The following is an 18907-nucleotide window of genomic DNA, read 5'->3' as shown; positions in this document are numbered from 1 at the left end:
TCGAACACATGGCAGTATCTCTCTTTACCCTTGGGGGGTTTCGCGCTCTTTTGGGCGGTCCTTAGGTTAAGACCCAATAATTCGGCAGACTTCGATCACTGCCTTCGATCTGAGCCAATAAAGGGGTGGGTGCCTTGATGGCTGGTGTCCTAAGCGGTCATTGGCCTTGCTGTTTATGCTTCCTGAGTAAAGGGAGTGGCGCCGATGTGTCTGGAATTGTATCGGTTATCTGAGTATCAGTCCTTTGTCTTACGGAGATGGGTCATTAAAATGCTAATCGGTTGGGGGTTTCGATGCTGGCTGGATTCTCTGCTCACGAATATACATGCAGGCTCTGTGTCTGCCTGAATCTTCCATTGTCCATATTTACCTTTAGGCTTTGCTAACGTCCATGTTTCTTGTCGTAAGTGGCCATCCCAGATGGCGACAGCTGCACTCAGCTAGACAAACGGAGAGTCTTCAGTCACACTGCTGAAAGGTTTTGGGGAGTCAGGAGATGAGCTGGTTACCACAGAATTCCCAGCCTCTAACCTGCTCTTGTAGCCATAGGCTGTTCCAATTAGGTTTCTGGTGAATGGTGACCCCCATGATGTTCATCAGTGATTGTATTTATAGAACAATTGGGGCTGAAAATCTGTCCGCATAGCGCCACTGTTATGCAATTCCCCGGGTCATCTGGTGCCATTGGCTGTTATCTGCATGGCCTAATTTCTTCAATTATATTAATATCTAGTGGTGCTACACAACAGTCTTTAGTCTTCACTGGTAATTTTGATATCTGTCACAAATTTCTTTTCATATTCCCTTTTTGTAGCTCTTATTAGCTTTTTTGTTTCCCTCTTCAATTATCTCTTCCATCCCTTAAATTCAACCTATTCTAGCACTATAGTCTTTATTTTAGTTTAATTTTATCTTTTGCTTGTTTTTTGGACCATGGCTATTTTGTAAGGAGACCTAGCTCCCCTATGGCTATGTGCAGATCCTGTAATAAACTATTTTTTAATCCAGAAAGATTATTTTTTCATAACATTTCTAAAATTACATCACTAAACATTTCAACGTAAAATTACAGAAGTGCCTTAAAACTCAACACGTCTCCATACAGTGTTCCATTCAAATGCCTCTGTACAATTGCAATTCTTTTGATATTTTCAATGTACTTTCCATATCAGCCATGGGCGCAAAACATTTCAAATTGAAAATGTTATAACTCGCACGAGACCTACGGGGTTGAAGCAATCAGTTTCCCGTGAATCTCGCTGAGTATGAGCTCACCTGCTAAGGGGGCGGGATGCCCAAAGAAATTCAGGGATTGAGTTCTGTACAAGTCGGCCACACCCGGTTGGGATCTGATGTATATTGTAAATATAATTGCTTCACAATGAATATAGTTTTCTTTCACCTACTTGACTTGGACTTGTCTGTGGCCTACTTAAGAAAAATAACAAAATGTGCACTATGATTAAATTTTCTTCATGCAATGTGTTCCTCCCTGAGGGGCCTCAATGCAAATTCTATACTTTTGTTTTCATATTCAATGTTAAATATGCAGCCCAAGGGGTTCTACAAGTTTTCCAGTCCCTTCAGTGTACTATGGCTGAAAGACCTCAGACAATGACCTTTCCCCTCCTCTCATTGTTCATTTGTAGCTTACTCCAATGATAGTCTTGATCAGTTTGCAATTTGTCAGTCCCTGCCTCACCCTGTTCAAGTGAACCACACCAAAATGCAGAATCGTATTAAGTAGGTTATATTTTTCATTTTTAAACCAAATGTTAAATTTAATACATTATGATCTCTGTTAGATAAATTTTCCTTGCTGTTAGATTATTAACTAAATTTGGCTGATGATGACTCATTACTTAATCTGTTTATGCCTGTCCTCGTGTTGATTTTGGAACATGTTGTATCAGGCTGGATTTTATGGACACCCCATACTGCACATATTTTTGGCAGGAGAGACATGTAAAATATGATGCATGGCTAGCCCCCAAACTTTCTGCCCATCCGGCCCAGTCCCCATAAAATGATAGGTGGATGGCGATGATTTCGGCAAGTCACCCATGATTTAGAAAATAAATTGACGGGTAGGTGAGCTTGTAACAAGCCAATTGACTAAATTATTACACTGCCCATGGTATAATGGCAGGGGCAGATGGGCAGGAGTGGGAAGGTGTTTTTTTTAATCCAACTTGTTGAAAGATGAGATGGAAAGATGGTATATCCTATGGGAATGTCTTGTGTGCATCATTGGCACCCCCATCCCAAGATGTTACCCTCCCTTTGTCAGTTCCCATCTGGCCACCACAGCCCACCCATCCCCACACACCCCTTGCCAAGCTCCACAGGCTCCCGAATCCCTCCCCATCCAAAACCCTAGACTTGCCTCACTCCAGACGCCATGTTGTCTTCATCCCAGGGCCTACCTGCAGTCGCAGCTGCTCCCACCACTGAGTTCCGATGCTGCTGGGACTGTATGAGCTGGCAGCCAATCAGATTGGCCAGTGGCTCTTGAGGGGTGATCTTCTTCCCGTTGAGAGGTAGAAGCCCCACCCTCATCTGCTTAAGGCCTCCCTCCGTTAGCGGGTCAGTCATGCCTGACATTTCTTCTGGGCGGGGTGAGCGGTATGGCTCCTTGTAAAATTCAGGCCATTGTTTCAGAAAACTGATTTGATTATTTCATCTGACATTATACATCCAACCGTTAGATATGTCAAAGATAATGCGTAATTTTGAAAAATTTGTACATAATTTATTGCTCTCACCTTCTTTAGTTCTTAGCGCTTTTAATTTTGTTTTCAATATTCAAAATGCATTCGAAGAAAAAATGCATTTAGGAAGGAAAGAAAAATTGCAAGTGACTAGTCATTACAAGAATGTTCACTGTTTTCTGTTCAGTATTGTGCGATTTTATTTGTGTCCCCAAGTCACACTCCATCTGTGACCAGATGTTCCATTGTCAGACTGTGCCAGTGCTGCTCTGATAGAGTGGACGTACTCTTCACTCACCTATAAGGCTGAGCTCAAGCACACAAACTGCCAGAAACTAGAAAATCTTTGCACCTCTGCGGAGCCAACAATTCCAATTGTTTACATGTTATTACTTGGGATAGTGTTGGCCATTGATCAAAACCATAACTTAATTGTTTGTTACTGGCCTGCAAGGTGATAGTGCTGCTCATAATAATCATAGAATTCCCACAGTGCAGAAGGAGACTATCGGGTCTGCACCGACCCTCTGAAACAGCACGCTCCCGAGGCCCACTCCCCCCCCACCTCCCCCCGCCCCCGCACCCCCACCCCCCTTATCCCCGTAACCACACCTAACCTGCACGACCCTCTGAAACAGCACGCTCCCGAGGTCCACTCTCCCCCGCACCCCCACCCCCCTTATCCCCGTAACCACACCTAACCTGCACCGACCCTCTGAAACAGCACGCTCCCGAGGTCCACTCCCCCCCCGCCCCCGCACCCCCACCCCCCTTATCCCCGTAACCACACCTAACCTGCACCGACCCTCTGAACCAGCACGCTCCCGACGCCCACCTAACTTGCACCGACCCTCTGAAACAGCACGCTCCCGAGGCCCACTCCCCCCCGCACCCCCACTCCCCGTAACCCCACCTAACCTGCACCGACCCTCCGAAACAGCACGCTCCCGAAGCCCACCTAACTTGCACCGACCCTCTGAAACAGCACGCTCCCGAGGCCCACTCCCCCCCGCACCCCCACTCCCCGTAACCCCACCTAACCTGCACTGACCCTCTGAAACTGCACGCTCCCGAAGCCCACCTAACTTGCACCGACCCTCTGAAACAGCACGCTCCCGAGGCCCACTCCCCCCCCGCACCCCCACTCCCCGTAACCCCACCTAACCTGCACCGACCCTCCGAAACAGCACGCTCCCGAAGCCCACCTAACCTGCACCGACCCTCTGAAACAGCACGCTCCCGAGGCCCACTCCCCCCCGCAACGCCACCCCCTTATCCCCATAACCCCACCTAACCTGCGCCGACCCTCTGAAACAGCACGCTCCCGAAGCCCACTCCCCCCACACCCCTTATCCCCGTAACCCCACCTAACTTGCACCGACCCTCTGAAACAGCACGCTCCCGAGGCCCACTCCCCCCCGCAACGCCACCCCCTTATCCCCATAACCCCACCTAACATGCGCCGACCCTCTGAAACAGCACGCTCCCGAAGCCCACTCCACCCACCCCCCCCCCCGCACCCACACCCCCCTTATCCCCGTAACCACACCTAACCTGCGCCGACCCTCTGAAACAGCACGCTCCCGAAGCCCACTCCACCCCCCCCCCCCCCCCCCCGCACCCACACCCCCCTTATCCCCGTAACCACACCTAACCTGCACCGACCCTCTGAAACAGCACGCTCCCGAGGCTCACTCCCCCCCACACCCCTTATCCCCGTAACCCCACCTAACTTGCACCGACCCTCTGAAACAGCATGCTCCCGAAGCCCACTCCACCCCCCGCACCCACACCCCCCCTTATCCCCGTAACCACACCTAACCTGCGCCGACCCTCTGAAACAGCACGCTCCCGAAGCCCACTCCCCCCCCACACCCCTTATCCCCGTAACCCCACCTAACCTGCACCGACCCTCTGAAACAGCACGCTCCCGAGGCCCACTCCCCCCCGCACCCCCACTCCCCGTAACCCCACCTAACCTGCACCGACCCTCTGAAACTGCACGCTCCCGAAGCCCACTCCACCCCCCCCCCCCCCCCGCACCCTCACCCCCCTTATCCCTGTAACCACACCTAACCTGCGCCGACCCTCTGAAACAGCACGCTCCCGAAGCCCACTCCACCCCCCCCCCCCCCCCCGCACCCGCACCCCCCTTATCCCCGTAGCCACACCTAACCTGCACCAACCCTCTGAAACTGCACACACCCGAGGCTCACTCCCCCCCCCCCCCCCCCCCCCGCACCCACACCCCCCTTATCCCCGTAACCCCACCGAACCTGCACCGACCCTCTGAACCAGCACGCACCCGAGGCCCCCCACCCCCTTTATCCCCGTAACCACACCTAACCTGCACCGACCCTCTGAAACTGCACGCTCCCGAGGCTCACTCCCCCCCCCCCCCCCCGCACCCCCACCCCCCTTATCCCCGTAACCCCACCTAACCTGCGTCGACCCTCTGAACCAGCACACTCCCGAGGCCCACTCCCCCTTATCCCCGTAACCCCACCTAACCTGCATATCTTTGGACACTCTGGGGCATTTTAGCATAGCCAATCCACCTAATCTGGGCATCTTTGGGCTATGGGGGGAAACCAGAGCACAGAGGAAACCCACATAGAGACTGAAAGAATGTGCAAAATTCACACAGTTACCCAAGGCTGGAATTGAACCCTGGTCCCTGACACTGTGAAGCAGTAGTGTTAACCACTGCACTACCATGCTGCCCAAGACTGCTTCAGCATTGCATGGCAAAATGAAAGGTGTTTCTTTTTTTCCTTGAGTTCTCTGCCTGAAGGCAGTTCCGTGGTGAATGTTCTCTGAACCACTGCAAAGTACTGCCATTTTTATCCCATGGCTAAGGTGAGGAGGCAGGCCCCGCGGGAGACCTACCTCAGCGAGAATGGAGATCAGACCCCATGCTGTTCAGGTTATCTGATCCACAAACCAGCCCTCTATCCTACTGAGCTAACTGAGATCCACTCTGCAATGCTGCCGAAATGAACAACATTGTGAAGTGCACGATTGTATATCTCTGAAGCAAATAGTCGTATACTTGAAATTATCAAACTAAATTGTCTCCTTGTATTAATACCTCCTTGTTTAATACCTGTGTCCTCGTTAATTGGCATCTTTATTTGTTCTCTTACTTTCAGGTCTCTTCAAACATACGCAATCTATTTTGAAAGCTCTTCTGGCAGATCTGATTCCTGACCATGAACGCCCCCAAGTGATGGGAAGGCTTAGTGCAGCTTCTAAGGTGGGATTCATCTTGGGCCCTGTACTTAGTGGATATCTTGTTGAGCTGGATGGAGGTTTCTACACAACTTCCTTTATTTGCTGTTTTCTTTTCTTTGTGGATGCAGGTACGTTTCTCTGTACAGAATATGAGTACATTCATTCAGTTTGTTCCCAATTAAGATACCTATTGTTTTACATCCTCTACTTTGCAGTTACTTGTGTCAGGAAGATTCCCGGCAGCAGATTCCCAAAACATTTAGATTCAACCAAAGGACATTCATTAAAAGGGGGTAGTGACTGAGAAACTGGAGACAGTTGTGTTATTGAAGTATCAAATCTAGAATAAAATCAGAAAACGTTGGAAATACTCGGTCATTTTGTTCAAGAGAAAATAATTAACATTCTAGCTTGATGATCTTTCATCGGAATTAGGAAAAGTTAGAATTGTAAAAAGTTTTAAACAAGTGAAGGGGGGTGGCGGAGATTGGGAAAATGAACAAAAAGGGAGATTTTTCAGCCTTTTCAGCTCCTCTCTCCTCAGCACTGGAGATACAACACCTGTTCCATTGCCTCCTCTCTCCTCGTTATGCCAGGACCAAACACATTCTTCCAGATGAAATAGCAATTTATAGTCCAGATCTTCCAACCTCCAGTCATAGTCGGAGGTACCCCAGAAGATGGCTGGGGAACACCTCACACTTTCCACTCATTGACTACATAGGGATCACCTGGGAAGTTTCAACTTCTGTTGGGTAATTATCTTGCGCTTGGAAACCTCCAAAACTCTGAATTAGAGGCAGAGACTTTGGATGGTCTGACTTACTCAGCAGAATAGTAACCCAGGAAAAGTTAGAGGGCGGGATTCTCCATTTCTGAGACTAAGGGCTGGACTCTCCGATTGCCAACATCAAAATCACATTCGGTGATTGGCCAGAGAATCCGTTTTTACGCCAAAATCAGGGGTGGTGCCATTTTTCAAATGCTCCGGCCCTCAAAAGCGGCGTAATTGCTGAGTACACCGCACGTCGTTGGGACGGCCTTAGGACGTCACCTGAGGCCCTCTCCGATGCTTCGCCCCCAATGGGCTGACTTCCCGACGGCGTTGGTCGCGTGTCCTCTCAGCTTTCAGGGACCTCGCGTGTCGGCTGCAGACTGTGTCCAGCGCCTCCAAAGTCTGGCTCTGTCAGCCCTGGTGGTCCCCATGGTCTGCACCATCGTGTCGACGCCCTCGGCGATGCTCCTCAGTGACTAGGGCATGCTCTGCCATGCCTCGTCCATGCCCATCTGGGAGCGGAACATGTCCCACAGAACCTCATCAAGATCAGCCTGATACTGGGTCACATCTCCCAGCAAAGTGGAAATTCTGCCTAGACCCTCAGCCATGGCCATCACTGACTGCGTGATGCCTTGAACTCCTTCACGTCATGAGCCAGGCTCTCCACTGCGGTCTCCGCCCAAGGAGTGTTGGCCTCTGCCACTCATTGCTGACCCCATCTCCTGCGCGACTATAGATCTGCTGGAGTGTCGCTGACATATCCCTCTGAATGTCCCAGCCGCTCCCTCACATCTCCATTAGCTTTTGGTAGCCCGGACAGGCTCAGCATCAGGCAGGGACCCAACTAGATCCTGGGATCCAGCAGCCTCTCTGACTGCTGTCTCGCCTGGGAGTTCCTGCCTCCACCTGATGTACATCAGCAGCAGTGTGGTGCTCACCAGATTGTGCCCTAGAAGCCTGACCACTAACGTTTTCCACCGAGGTGCATGCATCTGCACTGGTGGAGGGTGGGGATGACAGTTGTGCCGCGACTATTGTGGTGGCATCCTCGGTGCTCCTCCGAGGTACTTTCCTGGGAGGCTGGAGACGGTGCAGCCCGGGATGGGCCGGCGCTGTTGGCTGGAGGACCTGCGGGAGAATGGACATATGGTCGGTGGGAGGGATGGATTAGTCAGTCAGTAAGGCTCATGTTTGACAGGTCTTCTGGTTGGTGCCTGGTGGTTCCTCACCTCTACAGCATCCGCCGGCCTCCACGTTGGTGACAGCCCTGTCCTCAGCCACCCCAGTCACCTCCAGGCACACTCCTTGAATGTGGTGAGGATTCTTATGTCCTGTACACCACAGCCAGTCTGGGCCCTCTCCCAGCGGTTGTGGGAGAGTTTTTACTGATGTGACACAGAGAGAGCATCATTAGCCACACGCATGGTTCACTGTGTTGTTAGGTGGGGGGAGGGTGGTGAAGGAGGGGTTGAGCGGGTTGAAGGAGGCGGGGGTGGGTTGGGGAGGTTGAAGGAAGGGTTGGGGAGGTTGAAGTTGGAGGGGGGTAGACATTTCTGTGGGGGATAGGTCTCGGGGGGTGGGGTGGGGGGGCTATGGTGTCTACTCACACATGCTGCCTGGTTTAGATCATTGACCTTTTTCCTGCACTGACGGTCAGTCCTCCAGGTCACACTCCCGAAGTTCACAACCGCCGTCACCTCATCCCAGGTACAACTGGCTGCCCTATGGCTAACCTTCTGGGACCCCCAGTGATCAGAACATCCCTCCTGGCCTCGACTGCATCTAGCAGCCTCCCTAGATCAGTGTCCCGAATCTTGGGGCTGGTCTCCTCGGCGCCATTGTTGCGAGCTGGCTGGGTTTGGCTGAGCAAGTGCTACTTAAGTGCTGCTCGACCTTGTTCGCGGGGGGCTGGCGAGCACGGTCCCAACGCATCAGCTGGCAAGCTTTAATTTGCGACGAGAAGCCTTTGAGGCATCTTTAAGTGGACCAATTAATGTTGAATAGCATTGTTGGCCTCGTGGTAATTCCCAACCGCTACCAGACTTAGAAATCTTTCCGGAGAATCGTGCCGCTACTTTCACATCCCATTTCATTTCCAGAACTAAATTCAGCAATGCTTCCTTATTCTTGGTCCAGAATCTTATTGATCCAAGAAGCAGTGTGAATGGATTTGAAAGGTGTTTCCCAGTTTAACACATCCATTATCTATTTTCGAGTCGATTTTGGGATAAACGTTCTTGCAAATCTCCATCTATTTTAGGCATATTATTTTGGTGGCATGTTGAGCATTTCCCCATCTATTCTTCAACTCTCAATATGGATTCCGTCTGAACACAACCACCAGTATAAATGTTTTTCTTTAGTACTGTGAGAGAATCCTCCATTAAGTCTGCCACCCATTCATTTTTTCTCTCTTGCCAGCACTTGCAAGACTAATATAAACCCTCGGCGGGATTCTCCATTGCCTGAAGCCGAAATTGTAAACACGATTGGGCGGAGAAACCGTTTTTACGACCGAATTGGGGGCACCGCCTGTTTTTGTATGCTCTGCTTCCTCCAAAACGGCGTCATTGATGAGTACGCCACATGCCGTTGGGACAGCCTCAGGAAGTCACCTGAAGGCCCTCCCCCAATGTTCCGCCCCCAATGGGCCAATTTCCCGACGACGCGGTTCATTTGTGCTCTGAGTTTTCGTTAACCTCGCATGGCGGCTGCAAACTGTGTCCAGCGGCGCCACAGTCGGGAGGGGGAGCCATACCACTGGCCGGGGGGGCTTCGGCGACCGCTGGGGGGGACTGGTAGGGGGATGGTCCGAGGGTGGCGAGGGAGGGTCCAGGGGGGCACTATCTGGCAAGTCGGGTCCGTGCGCAACTGGCGCCATGTTGTACGGCGTGACCACTGCAGGTTATCGCCATGCACATGTGCGGCCACGGACCCCACCATTCTCCGCCCATTTTTGCCTCGGGAGCCGGGAGTATTGGTGTCGTAAAACGCCACAGTTCCCACACCGGTGTTGGCACATAACTGCAAAATCGGAAAATCTAGGGCCCTATTTCTGAGTGAAACCCATCACATCTCTACTCTCATGGGCCATTGTTGGCGATCTCTTTCGTTACTCGTCTAATGTGATTGATAACTCGGGCAGCATGTGGCTCAGTGGTTAGCACTGGGACTGCGGCGCTGAGGACCCGGGTTCAAATCCCGGCCCTGGGTCACTGTCCGTGTGGAGTTTGCACATTCTCCCCATGTCTGTGTGGGTTTCACCCCCATAACCCAAAGATGTGCACGTTTGGTGGATTGGCCACGCCAAATTGCCCCTTAATTGGGAAAAAGAAACAATAGGGTACTCTAAATTTATTTTTAAAAATAATGTGATTCATAACTCTGCAAAATAGTTTCCTACCGAACAGTAGGGTTTGTAGGTTATAGAACATGTTGCCAGTTTTGAAGCAATCCAGATTATGCTGTTATTTGTGTTGATCGAGTCCAGATCCCAGTGAATTCCATTTCGCATCTACAAACTGTGCTCCTAATCATTTTGGAATCACTGCAAATGGTATATTATTTGCTAACAATGCTTTTGAATATTAATTAAATGCACTCTGGTAACTTTCCATATTTCAGTCAGCTCATGGTTCACAATGAGTATAGATAATTCAATGGAGTACATAAATACTTTTACTGCATTCTCTAGGTGCTTCATATTGTGCTTCACATTTAGCTATGACACATTTCTGATAATATTAATATCAATACAATCAGGATAAATAGGTTTAACCGTAACCACCAGGAAGCCTTAAAAAGATAAGAAAATATCAGATTTAAAGTGAACAAACCACCTTTTCACACAAATAATCTTGCATTAGGATAAGGGGTAGCAGATTTAAAACCGCGATGAGGAGAAACTACTTCTCTGAAAGAGTTGTGAATCTGTGGAATTCACTACCCCAGCGAGCAATGGATGCCGGGACATTGAGTAAATTTTAGGAGGAGATAGACAGATCTTTAATTCGTAATGGGTTGAGGGGTTATGCAGAATCAGCAGGAAAGTGAAGTTGAGGTCGAGATGAGATTAGCCATGATCGTATTGAATGGCAGAGGCCGGTTTTAACCCAATTGGCTGAACAGCTGGTTTGTGATGCAGAGCAAGACCAACAGCACTGGTTCAATCCAGTATTGGCTGATGTTATTCACGAAGGCTCGCCTTTTCACCTTTGCCCCTCGCTTGAGGCGTGGTGACCCTCAGGTTAAATCAACACCAGTCAGCTCTCCCCCTCAAAGGCGAAAGCAGCCTGTGGTCATCTGGGACTATGGAGACTTTACTGTTGAATGGTGGAGAAGGCTTGAGGTGCTGAATTGCCTACTCCTAGTTTTTATGTTCTTATATCTCAGCCTCCTACACTGATCCCCAGACAGTGGCTCACTCTATCTATTCAACATTAGGGTCTGAATGAACCAAAATATTCTCAAGCCAAATGTTGACAAACTGAACCATTGTTAGCTCTCACCATGGTTTGCTTTGACTTCAATCTCTATCTCAAGTTGAGCCTGGAGATGCAGAATCTCGGTTTACAGCTTGACCTTAAAGCCTGCCTCCTGCACAGCTAATCTGTTGTCAAACTTTATTCTCTGACCCTCGGAAATGTTAAATGCCTTGCCTTGCTGTTCCTGCTCCGTTTGCTCCTTGTCCACCAGCCTGTAGTAAGCTCTCGTGCGACACAAAAGAGATGCTGAGGATGTATACATTGCTGTAGTTAAATACAAATGTCAGAGATTGTGTTTCATTGTATGGTGTAGTTTTACTGTTTAACTATATTTTACTATTATAGGTGTTGTCTGGAGTTTGCCTTACGAAGAGTGGCTACATATTCCAGCAAATGAACTGCACTTAACTACTGAAATTAATTGCAAGACCAAGTGCACTACTTCATGGAAAGAAAACATTAAGAATAGCACCACTGACCCAGTAGTTACAACAACCAATGGAGTGGCAAGCCACAAAATATTAAATTCTGTCTGGAGTCAGTGTTTGTCAGTGGGAGAAAATATAAAAGGACTAATCCAATCTAATCTGTGGAACATTTTTCTGATAAGGTTTCTGATGGCCCTAGCTAATCTCCTGTATTACAGCAATTTTGTTCTTGCTGTTGAAGAAAGATTTAAACTGACGCCCAGACTAATAGGATATCTCATCAGCTATGGTGGACTAATTGGAGTGCTATCAAGTTTTATAGTTGGCTCTGTAACCAGGCTCTATAATGACAAAATGATCTTACTGCTGTTACATTCAAGCATCCTCACATGCTGCATGATGATGATGTACTCTGTTGCAACATCCTTACAGGTAGTTGTATTGTGCTCAACTGCTTTGAGTTTTTCAACCACTGTTGGCCGCATGTGCATCATTGACATGGAACTGAGCCAAGGCAGGAGGCAAACCAGAGGTACGTTGATAGGAGCTAGTCAGTCAGTGACCGCTGTTGCACGTATATTTGCCCCCTTGCTTTCTGGGATTGTTCAGGAATTCAGTGTGTGCGGTCCACCCAGACTTGGAGCTGCCTTAGCTTTGCTAGCCATCTTCCTTATGACCTCCATTCATTCAAAACTCAGTAAACCTACAGAGGCTAAAGTCAAGTTACATTAAGAAATTGCAGAAAGTATTGGGAAGCAATACAAACTTTTTTGAAGAGAAATATGGGCAAAAGAATAATAATGTTTAATTCCACTCTTGTGCCAGTTCCTGTTCTTTATTCCTTATTTCTGGCTACACTCATCTTTGTTGGACTACAGTTCCATAGATGCTGATTCCTGTCTCGTACCCATTATATCAGAGTCTTGACAGTGAATGTCAGCAAGCTGTGCACCAAGATAGGAGCTGTAGTTCATCCCAACCTTGACCTCAACCACCGTCCATTTATTTGTATTGCCCCCCACCACCCCAATGATCAGAATACGTGCTGATTTTTCCTCTGTTCAGAAGCTAGCTTTAATGTCTTAACCATTGCCATCGTTAATCGGAAAACTGTCAATTGCACTAAGGCTAAAGTTGCTCACAATATAAATGACCTCAGCCACTGTGATTTGTGATTTGCCACAAACAGGAATATTGTACAATGGCTCCTTTCAGAAAACATAGTGGCCAGGATCTTCCACCCCGGCTGATGGTGCACCCCCGCCGCAGGTTTCCTGGCGCCATGGGGCAGGTTCAATGGGAAATCCCATTGACAGCGGCGGGACCAGAAGATCCCACCATCGGCCAACAACGGGCTGCCTCCTGCCGCCAAGAGAAAACACTGTGGGGAGGCCAGAGGATTTTGCTCGGTTTGTATATGATAAAAGGAGGGGGCGGCACGGTGGTGCTATGGTTAGCACTGCTGCCTCATGGCACTGAGGTCCCAGGTTATCCCGGCCCCGAGTCACTGTCCATGTGGAGTTTGCACATTCTCCTCGTGTCTACGTGGGTGTCACCCCCACAATCTAAAGACATGCATAGTAGGTGGATTGGCCATGCTAAATTGGCCCTTAATTGGAAAAAAAAATAATTGGGTACTCTAAATTTATGAATGAAAAAAATAAATGATAAAAGGAAAGATTTCAACCTGAAGATCTATCTTTAATGTCAAATCAAATAAACTAACCCAAATGTAGCGGCAGCACAGTGGCGCAGTAGTTAGCACTGCTGCGTCATGGTGCTGAGGACTCGAGTTCGATCCCGGCCCGGGTCACTGTCCGTGTAGAGTTTGCACATTCTCCCCATGTTTGCGTGGGTCTCACCCCCACAACCCAAAAAGATGTGCAGGATAGGTGGACTGGTCATGCTAAATTGCCCCTTAATTGGAAAAAAAATAATTGGATACTCTACATTTATTTTTTTTAAATAACCCAAATGTTGGACCTCCTTGTGAAGCACAAAATAGGCCCCAGGGATTTGAAATTTAGTCTGTGCTGAATTACCTAATCTTAACCAAGACAGTAGTTTGGATGGTATGTAAGGGGGGAATTTAAAATCATAGTTCCTGCTTTGGGTCATGTTCCAATCACTTCTGTTTGCCAGTGGATGACAAATAAAGACTTTCAAAGATCCTGCTGACAGTCAGCATCCAGATCTACAGATGAAGAATATGAATGTGGGGAAGTCACTTATTACCCGCTGCTTGCACATCTGTAATCGAGCAAGAGTTATTCCCTTCAGAGGACAGGAATTTTCACGATGTAAATTAATTTATTTATTACCCCATAATTTAGAACTTATGTATCGTCTGTGCTTATAAAATAGCCATGCTATCCTACTTCTGTCACAGCCGTAGTGTAGTTTTAAGTTGTAATATATACTTATTGTGCTGACTTTACAGTCTTTCCAAATTAAACAGAGAACAAATGTGCATTCATATGATATCACATCCTAAAGCACTTGTCAACCACTGGATTAATTGTTTTCTGAAGTGCAATTACTTTTGTGTGGATAATCAAGGTAGCTGTTTGACCGTATACTGCAAAGTGTCACCCACTTTGTAAACCCTGTCCCATCGGGGGGCACGGTAGCCCAGTGGTTAGCACAGTTACTTCACAGCTCCAGGGTCCCAGGTTCGATTCCTGGCTTGGGTCACTGTCTGTGCGGAGTCTGCGTGTTCTCCCCGTGCCTGCGTGGGTTTCCTCCGCTTTCCTCTCACAGTCCAAATATGTGCAGGTTAGGTGGATTGGCCATGTTAAATTGTCCTTGGTGTCCAAACAGGTTGGGAGGGGTTACTGGGTTATGAGGACAGGGTGGAGGTGTGGGCTTAGGTAGATTGCTCTTTCCAAGGGCCGATGCAGACTCGATGGGCCAAATGGCCTCCTTCTGCAATGTAGATTCTATGATCTCGCCCATTTTCCAATGTAGATACCTGCCTCTTCTTGATTTCCTTCTCTCCCATCTCTTCAACCACACGGGGTATCAGTCAGCATCTTCACCAGTACTCATTCTGGCCTCACCATTGCATGTTCCCCAGCCCTGCTACATTAGGCCTAAGACACTGCTTCCCAGCCACCCACCCCATCACCACCACATTTCCTGAGGTCTATGTGCTTCCTCTCACTGACATTGCTCATCTCGGCTATCTTGTTCCACTCACTCTCCACTGCCCTGAGCAACCCTAAAGAAACTCAAATGTTAAGTTTTTATCAGCAACCTCATCACCATTTTCTTTTCCTGTCCTGTCACACCCTGAATCTTGCTCCACGTTGCTGCCGCACCTGACTACCTTCCAGTCCAGCCCATCTTTCTATGCTTAGTAACCTTCTCCTCTCTCCTCCAGTGTTCCCGTTGCATGATCTCCTGCCTCCACCTCTCATTCTCCAAGATAACTACATATTTCCCAATGCTCTCATACTGTCTACATTCCTGACAGCCCTTTTATCAGTTAGCTCAGTTGGCAGACAGTTGGAATATGGATCAAATTAGTGCCAATGGCACAGGATTTGATCCCTGTTCTAGCTTAGGTAGATTCAGGGTCTGCCTTCCTTGCCCTGTCTCTATTGAAAATCATGGCATTTTGATATGTTTTGTTTTTCAAATAATCACCAAGAACCTTCAGGCAGAGAACGGAAGAAGATGATTTCCTACATCACACTAGTAACTATACTTCAAAAGTAATTCATAGGCTGTGAACCCCTTTGAGATGTCTGGTAGTGATGAAAAACACTATAAATACAAATCTTTTGTATTTAAAATATCCGTCACATCTCTAATAGATAAAAAAACATGAGTTCCTTTCATGATCAAGTATATTTATCTTTGTTTTAGTATTTATCTTTTTTCTTTAAAATAACAAAGATGTTTTTTTCATTTTACGACTAATTACTTTTCACTTTTCACTATTCCCCTCTTCAAATATTTACACCCTGTGATGATTTTCAAGCTGTGAGAAGCATATAGGCAGCAAAGAAATTTGGGCAGATTAAGTGAGTGGGCAACAATGTGACAGATGGAGGATAATATGGTTAAGTGTGAGGTTATTCAATTAAGAATAGAAAAGCAGATTTTTTTTTCAAGAGAGACTTGGGTACAAGGAACACAAAATGTTAGTGTGGATATTCAACAGGCAATAGAAAACAAATGGCATGTTGGCCTCTACTGCAAGGGGACTGGAGTATGCAAACAAGGAAGTTTTGCTGTAATTGTGTTGGCATAGTAGCACAGTGGTTAGCACTGTTGCTTTACAGCACCACGGTCCCAGGTTCGATTCCTGGCTTGGGTCACTGTCTGTGCGGAGTCTGCACGTTCTTCCCGCGTCCCAAGTCCTGAATCACGTGCTGTTAGGTGAATTGGACATTGAATTCTCCCTCAGTGTACCCGAACAGGCGCCGGAGTGTGCCAACTCGGGGATTTTCACAGTAACTTCATTGCAGTGTTAATGTAAGCCTACTTGTGACACTAATGAAGATTATTATTATAGGGTTTTGGCGAGACCACACCTAGAATATTGAGTATTTAAAGAAGGATATTTAAAGAAGGATAGAATATACTTGCCTTGGAGGTAGTACAGCAAAGGTTCAAGTGATTGTGTCCCTGGGTTGAAATGGTTGCCCTCCAGTAAGAGTCTGAGTAAATTGGGCCTATAGTCTCTGGAGCTCAAAAGTTTGAGAGTTGATCTCTTTGAAACATGCAAGATTCTGAAGGGGTTTGACAGGGTAGATACTGGAGAGATTGTTTCTCTTACCTGTGGAATCTAGAACATGGGCCTCAAGTTCAGAATGAGAAGGTTGATCATTTAGGACTGCGATGAGGAAAAATTTATTCACTGAGGGTTGTGAATTTTTGGAAATATCTACTCCAGAAGGTTGCAAGTGCTTCATCATTGAATATATTCAAGGCCTGGATAAAATGGTTTTGATCTCAGTAAATCAAGAGCTATGGGGAATAGAAGTGAAAATGAAGTTGAGGCAGATAAATCAGCCATCATATTGAATGACAGAGCAGGTTAATTGGGGCCACATGGGCTACTCCCTGATCCTATTTCTTACATCCTTATTTATATAAATTTTCAATCACAAGAACTTTATCAAATTATTTTATCTTGTGGGGTGGGGGTAGGGAGAGATGATGCATTTATTGTAATTTCCCAGAAAAACCTGATTGGTGGCAGGTTTTACTTTAGCTATGTATATCTTTGTATGGATCATGTCACCCAATATTCTGTGCCAGAACTGTATAATGAGCTTACAAACAGGAATGGGGGAATACAGGTTATTTATTTGAATTTAGTGTGACAGTGGTTTACAGAAGATTCTAGTCTATTCTGTGGTAATGTTTCTTTTTAAATGTTAAATGATTACACAAAACATTTGAAGACAAAATATAAATCTATGTTATTGAACTGTGCATTGGGGCTAATAAAATGGCTATACTAATAAACTTCCATTTGTTTTCAGGATGCGGATAACATTGTTGTGAAAAAATAAGAGGGCCATCTTGAATTATTTCAGTTCTTTGAGAAATTATGCTCCCCCAGTAGTATTGGATCAAAAGGGTTCTCATAATATTGTTGCCCTTGGTAATTGAAGTCATGCAGCTGGATGAGGAGCAAGTTTGGCAAATTGCGGTATTACATGCCGTTAGTCCACACTGCCGCAACACTACCAGTGGCAAATGTGGATATTGAATTCAATAGATGTGGCATTGAACAAGCCATTGGCATTATCCTTGATTGTGTCAACTTCTCTGGGTTTAGTTGTGGCTGCAAACATCCAAGCAGGTCATAAATGGTCCGTTACCCGACCCGAGTTGAACCACGTAAATGGTAAAGGAGAGATCAAGAGGGGAGCCACTTATAGCAGGAAACCTCACTCCTTCCTTATGCTGGTAGCTCATAATACTAGATGATATTGCTACAGCTGGTCTCGTTAAGCTTCTGGTTGATACCAACCCCAGAATATTGGTTGGGGATCGGGGGGAACGTAATCGCGATGGTGACATTAGAGGTAGTTGGACATTACTTTATTGGTTATGGTCATTACGTGACGCTTATGTGGAAAAGGTACTGGCAACAATTTGTCTGCTCAGGTCTACATATTGGACGCGATATTTCCAGAAGTCCCCGGACGAGCGCGTTTAGTTGCGTGTTTCCCGCACTCACAGTGCCGAGAAAAATATGGCTATTCAAACCGACTCCTTTGAATAAGGGGCCTGAACGGGAAAGTGCGGCTGAAACCACATATAGCCCCGTTTTCTACAATGGGGAGCTCTGCTCACCGGTACTCCCAAGTGTTTTTAAATGCCGTCCCGATCTCCGAGACACCGAAAAGAATCCCTGACCTCCCCCACCCCCCAAGGCCCACATCAGGCAGGCCTGGCCCAATCGCGCATGCGCAAAAAAAATGACAACATGGCACCTTGGCAGTGCCAACCTGGCAGTGCTCCTGCCAGTTGGCAATGCTACCTGGGCACCTTGACAGTGACAGGCTGGTACCCAGGTGGCACTGCCAGGCTGGCAGTGCCAGAGTACCCAGGTAGCACCAGCAGTGCCAGGGTATCAGGCTGCCCATAGGACATGCAGCTCAGGACGTCCAATTCCCTTGGAGACCCCCACGAGTGCCGTTCTGTCTGGTCCCCATTTGTGGGGACCAGAGCAGAACGGCGCTCGCCCGAGGTTATTGTGGGTGGGATTCCCCTTGCAACGTCTCGCGATATTATGTTGAATCTTGCAAGGCACTTGATCCGCAATGAGCTGCTTTTCCGGTGCAGCGTGATGGCAGGAGTCTAACATTGTGAAATTGGTAATGAACATCCCCACTCGATGAGCATATGATGGAGAAAAAGGCATCATCAGTGCTAGGGCCTCAACTTAAAACAATTGAAATAAATTACTTGGAAAAAGGGACGTACGGTAGGTTTGCTAAATTTGTTAATGACAAAGATAGGTAGGAAAGTAAGTTGTGAAGCGGACATAAGGAGGTGACAGTGAGATATAGCTAGGTTATTAGTGGGTTAAATGAGTTGGCAAAGATCTGGCAAACTGAGAAAAATGTGGGAAAATGTAAAATTATCCATTTTGGCAATAAGAATAAAAAAGTAGATTATCTGAATGGTAAGAGATTATAGAGCTTGGAGATGCAGAGACATCTAGTTGTCCTAGTGCATGAATCACAAAAGGTTAACATGCAGGTATAGCAAGTAATTAAGAAGGTTAATAGAATGTTATCATTT

The 18907-nt window shown here is 47.3% G+C and overlaps 1 protein-coding gene across 2 annotated transcripts in view; it reads left to right on the top strand.

The window, feature by feature from the left end:
- Nucleotides 1-17116, top strand: part of mfsd9 (major facilitator superfamily domain containing 9) — a 71435-nt gene extending 54319 nt beyond the window's left edge. For both annotated transcript variants that reach the window (XM_072476636.1, XM_072476637.1), the window contains 2 exons: nt 5864-6073; nt 11553-17116. In XM_072476636.1, coding sequence (XP_072332737.1) covers nt 5864-6073; nt 11553-12367 — 1025 coding nt within the window. In that variant the 3' untranslated portion in view covers nt 12368-17116. The remainder of the gene's footprint in view (nt 1-5863; nt 6074-11552) is intronic.
- Nucleotides 17117-18907: the final 1791 nt, after the last annotated feature.

The sequence above is a fragment of the Scyliorhinus torazame genome, chromosome 15 (assembly GCF_047496885.1).
Source record: "Scyliorhinus torazame isolate Kashiwa2021f chromosome 15, sScyTor2.1, whole genome shotgun sequence".
Taxonomy (NCBI): Eukaryota; Metazoa; Chordata; class Chondrichthyes; order Carcharhiniformes; family Scyliorhinidae; genus Scyliorhinus; species Scyliorhinus torazame.
This window is presented reverse-complemented; position numbering and strand designations above follow the sequence as displayed.